The 7851-nt window shown below is 44.5% G+C and overlaps 1 protein-coding gene across 2 annotated transcripts in view; it reads left to right on the top strand.

Moving 5' to 3' along the window:
• Positions 1 to 7: 7 nt before the first annotated feature.
• Positions 8 to 7851, top strand: part of fbxw8 (F-box and WD repeat domain containing 8) — a 30238-nt gene continuing 22394 nt past the window's right edge. Inside the window, exons 1-7 of one of the 2 annotated variants that reach the window (XM_055920356.1) lie at positions 8 to 598; positions 688 to 792; positions 949 to 1113; positions 1284 to 1372; positions 4382 to 4539; positions 4837 to 5033; positions 5360 to 5590. In XM_055920356.1, coding sequence (XP_055776331.1) covers positions 149 to 598; positions 688 to 792; positions 949 to 1113; positions 1284 to 1372; positions 4382 to 4539; positions 4837 to 5033; positions 5360 to 5590 — 1395 coding nt within the window. In that variant the 5' untranslated portion in view covers positions 8 to 148. The remainder of the gene's footprint in view (positions 599 to 687; positions 793 to 948; positions 1114 to 1283; positions 1373 to 4381; positions 4540 to 4836; positions 5034 to 5359; positions 5591 to 7851) is intronic. The other variant, XM_055920355.1, reaches the window with a different exon arrangement.

The raw sequence follows: 7851 nt of genomic DNA, 5'->3' as shown, positions 1-7851 counted from the left end.
TCGGACAGTTTTTGTTCCAGGACTTCAATGTTTGTTTTAGTTTTAGCATGAGCTAGATAAGTGACCTAGCCAGCTACTAACAATTTAACCCTACCAATTTGTAATTTTGTCAACTATATGTATGTTGTTGTAACTATGTTAGAAAAACATGGCAGAAGACGAGCTTCTGGCGTTCAGAGAGCATTGGAAGCAAGAACTGACGATTAAAAACGAGGCGCATTCGAACTGTAACGTTACTCTTCAACCAAGTCGGGAAGACTCTAAATTAAAACGGTATTTTGAAGATTTTGGTCAGAACAGAAGTGAACCAGAAAAAAGACAGGATTCAACATCACAGGGGAGCAGTAAGGGAGGACAGGAAGCATTTTTGTCTGCAGCAAAAACTCCAAAGGAGGACCAACCCGAGTATGTGTCGATAGCCGAGGGCTTGCTAGATGGAAGGACCAGTCCCTTGTTGGAGAGGATCCAGGAGGAGAGGACTCGAAGGAAGAGACAATACCACAGTCTGACAAGCGCCTGTAACACTTCCTCCCAACAACAACCCCAGAGGAAAATTAACAAGGGTGACAAATTAGTGGATCAATTCATTCAAGACCTGGTAAGATGAGAGTGATAGTCTTTGTGAGGTAGCCTACCACTAGACATTGTGTGGATCTCGATTTCATTGGTATTTTCCTATTTTTGCAGAATGAGACAAATGACATTCCCTTCTTTGACATTGAGTTGCCCTACGAGTTAGCTCTGAAGATCTTCCAGTACCTCAGTCGGACAGAGCTGGGGCGATGTGCTCAGGTAAACTATGATTATCAATCACATAAAAACCATAATGACTCTGTTGTCACTTGAAACATAGGTCTGAATATTGACTTTACACTGTATTGTTCAATCTACTGTAGAGTATATGATGATCAATGATTATTCATTATAGCCTCTCCGATACTTTCACAGGTGAGCAAGGCGTGGGGGGTCCTGGCAGAGGATGAGGTGCTGTGGTTTAGGATGTGTCACACAGAGGGTTATCACCACGGGGCCTCTGTCTCTGACTCCCCCTGCTGGAAGAGCATGTTACGAGACTGCAGGAACTCTGAAAACACTGTGCGCTCCAACTGGAAGGTAGGGGTTCAGTTAACTAAATGCTTTTCTGAGATGACACTTTGGCAACACTTCACCTGAAGTTGCCCTTACACCCATCAAACGGTAGACTATTAACTATAGTAACAGCGTTGTAATTACATAGCGATGTCTAGAAACGACATGTTTTGTGTCTCTCTTCCTACTCCTAGAATCGTGTTGGATCAATCAGCCAACTGCAGTACGAGCTGGGGAAAGTGTTGTGTGATGTCAGTTCCTGTGACAGCTATGTTGTTGCTGGGTAAGATATAACATAACCTGTTTTTAGTAGGGATGGGCACGGTTAATCAAATATCTGGATATCCGATTGGACGTTAGTATTCCAACACTTTTTTTAATGCTTATTTTAACAATCGAAAAGCTTTGTCTGAATTAAATAGTCCATGTTAAGTTGTTACACACAATGATATATTATGACATTTAAAATGCATAATTTGATAAAATAACCAACTTTAGAATGTAGTGTTTATGTATGGCACATTGAGCTACTGCTGCTTCAGATGGTACATGGCTTTGACAGAACATTGTTTACAGTTGCACACTAAATGTAGATTACAGTTCAGAGGACATACAATGAGATTGTTTTCTTTTCAAGCTAATTTTCTCTCTCATGCTCTATGGGTTGCATTTTAAATGAAAGGGCATTTTACTATCATAGCACATTTATCCCTCCGGTCAGCCCTGACAACGGTATGGTATTTTTCCCACTTCAAATAATGATTAGCCTACAGGCGCGCACCAACGCAGGGTCCACTAGACTTGAAACAGATCAATGCAAAACACTCACCAGAAAACACAACATTATATGATGGAGAACATCAGACTTCTTTCACTGTTGCTATTCGCCTAGTCTACTGTTAGCCAAAAACTACCGATATAGTACCCTGAAAACAACTGAGCACTGTCTGCTGTTGTGGCATGTTGCATCATTCTGATTGGTCATGAGAGTAGAGCAAAATATGTATTTTTTATTTAGACTATCCGGATTCCGAAAAAAAACATGATATTATTTGAATAGTGAAATAATTTAAAATGCCCATCCTTAGTTTTTAATGTCAGGAGGGGCAAGCAGCTGTGGTGATCAGCACGAGCTGCTGCACTGACTTTGTACTAAAATAGACCCACCACTTGTCTTTGGACTCCTTTTTTCTCAAACTCTTTTAATTCAACCTGTTGTAAAAAAATGTTTGCATCAAGTAAGCTACTTAAACTGACTGGGCCCATTACTGTAGGATGATAGCGTGACTTGAGTACTCAGCTGCTGAAATGAATCTGGTAAACGTTGTATCAGGAGGCTGGTGCCCAGGGGGTGGTCTGATTAAATTCTCCCCTGGCCCCGGTGAACTCTCAGCCTGTGTCCCAAATGGCATCCTATTCCCCACATAGATATTACACTGCTTTTGACCAGAGCCCCCCACGGGCCCTGGTCAAAACGAGTGAACTCTATAGGGAATAGGGTTCCATTTTGAGACACAGCCTCAGTCTCAGCCAGACAACAGAGGCCTGCCTGCTGCTGCAAATTCTTTTTACCTACCTCTATTCACATCTAGAGATTTGGATGACTGATTTTCTAAGATACTCATTGTAGATTTTAGCAACCCTTTGAAATTAGGATCCTTGTTTAACCATGGTTGCTTTTTTGTGGACATTTTGTAATGACACAGAAGGTCATATTTCTCTCACTTTGATGTAGTATCTTGTAGATGCACTGAGGAAGCAGAACTGTTGGTTGTTATCTTCCTTGGAATTGATATGTCAGAAGTTTCCAGAGATTATTTGGATGAAGAAAAGTGCCAGCTGAGGCATACATTTCTCCTGTTGATTCTTGGCTGAAAGATAACGCACTAATTATGTAGAGTGTGCGCCTGTTGTTACCTTCCTAACAAACCCTGAGATGTCAGATGGAGTGTTTTAGCCCCCTTTCCCCCTCTCTATCTGTCTCTTGTTTCCTCATGTTGGGATACGGATGCTGATTGAAGTAGGTGGTACAGTTGCTAGCTGATGTGGTTTAAGTTAATGAGGGGGATGGAAGCTAGCTATCGTACCGTGTTGTTTGTGCCACAGTGTTGTTAGTAGCTAAATAGCTGAAAGATTTTATCCAGCAGCCCTTTGGTGCCACTCTCTATGGTTGTCAGTCTGCAGCTTTCTCCAGCTGCCCAGCTCAGCACGAATCCTGAACCACATCCAGGCTCCAGCACCAGAGAGGGGCTCTGTCTGTCTGAGACAGCCCAGGGCAGCTGGTGCTGGGGTATATGGCTGGGCCTGGGGTGGTGTGGCTCGTCCCAGGCCGTCTGTGAAGGACTCAGCTGCCACCATACCCACCCCCTGGAAAGGCTGTGTTATCTCTGCCATGCCTCCAATTGACTGAGACTCACAGATACTCACACATTTGAACCACATCACCACCCACCCATTTACTGTCATGTCGCCCATAAGCACACAGACATCCACTTATATTCACATAATAATGCACGGATGGTTACCATGGTTCAGTTAGCATATTTAAATGGAAAAATTAAGATGCATCCTCATGCTTCTTAGGTTGTGTTTAGACATGCAGCCCAGTTCTGATCTTTTTTCCACTAATTGGTCTTTTGACCAATTGCATAAGATATTTTAACATCCAATTTTTTTCAGAAGATCCAATTGGTGAAAAAAAAATCAGAATTGGGCTGCTTGTTTAAACGGAGCCTTAGGTCATTTCAAAATAAAATTTTGGGGGCCTCCCGGGTGGCGCAGTGGTCTAGGGCACTGCATCGCAGTGCTAACTGCGCCACCAGAGTCTCTGGGTTCGCGCCCAGGCTCTGTCGCAGCCGGCCGCGACCGGGAGGTCCGTGGGGCGACGCACAATTGGCATAGCGTCGTCCGGGGTAGGGAGGGTTTGGCCGGTAGGGATATCCTTGTCTCATCGCGCTCCAGCGACTCCTGTGGCGGGCCGGGCGCAGTGCGCGCCAACCAAGGGGGCCAGGTACACGGTGTTTCCTCCGACACATTGGTGCGGCTGGCTTCCGGGTTGGAGGCGCGCTGTGTTAAGAAGCAGTACGGCTGGTTGGGTTGTGCTTCGGAGGACGCATGGCTTTCGACCTTCGTCTCTCCCGAGCCCGTACGGGAGTTGTAGCGATGAGACAAGGTAGTAATTACTAGGTAGTAATTACTATACCACGAAAATTGGGGAGAAAATGGGATAAAAAAAAATAAAAAAAAACTTTTTTTTTTTTGCATCCCTTACATTGTTTTTTTGTCCCCTCAGGTACACGTCAGGGGACGTGAGACTGTGGGACACCCTCCACTGGGACTCTGCAGCCTCCTTCCTGAAGCCAAGCCCACTGACGGCAGACGTCACCCCCAGACCTCACGTCAGTCACATCCGGGTCAACAACACTGTGGCTGTGGCTGCCTATGACGATGGTGAGTGAGGGTCCTCAACTCTGCAGTCAACTTAGTGGCTATTTTACTGGCTAGCCTTCCAGTTTAGGGCATTGAAAAGGAGCGTCACCTGTTGGTCGGTGGTCTTCGAAAGAAGTGCCGGTTTTGATAGGTATAACCACCCTGGTGCCTCTGTTAGAAGGCATGATAATGACCAGCAGGAGGCAGATGTACAGTTCACACTTTATTACCAAGTTCCACTAAGGTGTATGGACACATGGATGGCCACACTAAGAAGTCTTTGGGTAAATGTTAACTGTATATTCTGCTCCTGTGTAGGATGTGTGGATGTGTGGAGCACAGAGACGGGACAAGAGCCCGTCCACCACTTCCAGATCCCTGGGAGGGTCCACGCCCTGGCTCTGAGCCTGGAGAGCCCCACCTTGGCTACTGCTGCTGGGCTAGATGTCCGGCTGGACCAGCCTGATGAGAGGGGCTACTGGAGGACCCTCTGCCAGGCCACGCTACCCAAACCTGTGAGTCTACTTCGCTATCTTTCTCTCTGTCTCTCCGTCTGTCTCTGATTTGTCTGGAAAAGCACCATCAGCGTCATAATTTTAATGCGGATTATGATACAATTCCCTGTAGCAATGATAGGGTGTCTACATTGTTCCAGTGTGCTGTTGTGATTTCAACTTCAACCTTATGTCACAGTCAATCCATTATACCATATTAGTTTGTTCATTAACAGTGCAACTGGACTTTTCATATGGGAGCTACTTTAGACGTCTCTCCCTGTGACAGTAGTCAGCAGGCTGAATACATTTGTTATAACTTATTCTAACAGAGACTCTGGTCCCAGGTGGAGTCTATGATTGTGGTGCCATGGGCCGGGGGGCGAGGAGGGGACAGTGTCCCCCTGGTGGCCCTGTCTGCTGGGGAGACGGTGTACCTGCTGGCCCCTGAGCACTTGGAACCCCGGGTGCTCCACACCGTCTACGGCCACCCCATCACCTGTCTGGATGCCTCGGCCTCCCACGCTGCCCTGGGGATCAAGAGCTGTGGCTGGGCCATGAACGATGGAGGCAACAAGGTGGGTGCATCAACAGTGTACTAAAATAGTCTTTTTGCATGGTCCAATTCATCAGGGCACAACTTTGCAAATAAAGATAAGGTGGTCCCCTTCTGTTCCAGGCCGTTTTCCACAATTTTTATTTTGATGCCTAATGAATACAACCCAGCTGTGGCTTTTGTTCTACTGTCCTTGGAGTTGGGAACAGGGTTAAATTGAGGTAGGTATGCCAAAGCCAAAACTGAAGCCCACACCATTATGTTTCTAAGCACTCAACACATTTGGACGGCTACAAATTGGCCAACCTTGAATTAGGCTTTTATTGATGTTAGTATAGGGTTGAATTTAAGTCCTAAATTAATTGCAACCCTATTATGTCACCCCAAACCTGCATCTCTCTGAGTCTGAGTAGCAATGCACCAATCTGAGTGAATTTAGAGTCTCTGGAACCCAAATGGGGTGGTGTACCCCAACTTGGGGAATCTGGGACAGAGATGGGGCCACCCGCTGGGGATTGTGGGCATAGAAATAGCTGAACTCCTCCTCCTGGGTATTGTTCCTAATTACTGTAGTATTTAGTTTACTCTCTTAATGCACAAACTCTCTCACACACCCACGCACACTAATCAAGTTTAGTCTCTTGTTCCCAAAGAAGTTGCTGTTTGCGTCTATTAATGTCTTGTATCTAAGGACCCTGCTCCTAACGGAGGCTCATACGTTTATTTATCCCTCTGCAGATTACATACCCAGGAGACAAAAGAGTTGCTCAGGGATCAGGTTTGGGTTTCAATACGAAATCATTGTCATGCTTTCCAGTGTATTTCAAGACAAATTTTAGCAAGGAGATGTTTTTTTTCTGTGTTTTGTGACAAAAGGAATATCTCACCGTTTCAAAAACCCACTAAGATAAAAACCTCAGTCTGTCTCGCTCCTCTTAAAAGTTTTATGTTTTGTCTAGGCACTGATACTGGTACTTAAGTAATTAGTCAAGTGACTAGGGACCGGTCCCAAATGGAGCCTCTCTCTGTTGGTTTGACAGGTCTTTGGCAGACTCTCCCCCTGACATCATTACGATGTTCTCATTGCTGATGTTGTTATATTAGCCCTACAGCACCACATAGTGGACCTTAGAGAAAGTTTGAGGAATAACTTTACTCTTTCCTCTCAAGGTTACAGCTAAACTGATCTCCCGTGGGCAGATTCTGCATGTAGACCAAAGAATCTGCCGAGACTGAATGGGATGCGTGAGATAACGAGCGGCATTCGTTCCATTTTTTTGGGGTATCGTCACGGGTTATTTGGACGTATCATGATTGGGCGAAAAGCGGTGCTTCTACTGCTTTGCCTCGAGTGCTTTGCGTGTGTGCCCACACAGATCGGAAGGGGGGGGGGACTTTTGCCTGAACTATCAATTTCTAACTTCTCAATTTCTAAGTATGAACACAGAAGTTGATCACGCATTGGACCAAATTACACTCGATTTTACTGCTGAGTTAACAGAGATTATAGCTAAACTAAATCATATTATGAGCTGGAGTTCTGCTTCTACAATCAAAAGAGGCGTCGTATAGGCTGCCAGCTCCATAGATCTTGGTATACATTTTATTGGTGTGTCTTTCCATCCAAAATAGTGTCGGCTACTTGAATAGTTTCACTATCCAATCAAGTATTCTAAGGCAACATCTCTAAGTTTGTATATTTGATATGGTATTGGTCATGTATTAGATTGAGCATTGAGTTTCTTTTGTTTTCTTTCTCCACTATAGACCTAGCTAGCTCATCTTTACAAAATTATGCCAATTCATGATTGTCACATTTTCCCTTCACTAATTAAACTTAAAAAATTACAACTTTTAATCCGCTTTAACAAGTCTATCGGTTTCATAGTGTTTCTGACAGCATTTTCCTACTGCGAAGAGGGAAGTAAGAATTGCCAACAGACTCTGGCGAGGCAGAATGTGTTATATGCTATTTAATGAGAAGACATATGCCTAATTAAAAGCTGTCAAAGAAATGGTGGTGGCATCCAGACATGTTATCTCTCTCTTTTCACACTGAAAAGTGAGTCATCACTATGATTGGTTGCTTTTCTACTAGCTAAATGTTTTGGATGTATTATGACATGAATTGTCTTTGTTATCCAGGTCAAACGATGTGCCACTCTTCTCTTGTCTGTCAGTCCGTTTGCCTTTCCTGTCTCTGTCTTTTATATGTGTCTGTCTGTGTCTTATGTCTATATCTGTGTCTTGTTCATGACTGTGTCTATTGGCCTGTCTATGTCT

This window comes from Salvelinus fontinalis, chromosome 4 (assembly GCF_029448725.1).
Source record: "Salvelinus fontinalis isolate EN_2023a chromosome 4, ASM2944872v1, whole genome shotgun sequence".
NCBI classification, from domain to species: domain Eukaryota; kingdom Metazoa; phylum Chordata; class Actinopteri; order Salmoniformes; family Salmonidae; genus Salvelinus; species Salvelinus fontinalis.
The sequence above is the reverse complement of the archived record's forward strand: the minus strand, read 5'-3'. Positions and strand labels throughout refer to the sequence as shown.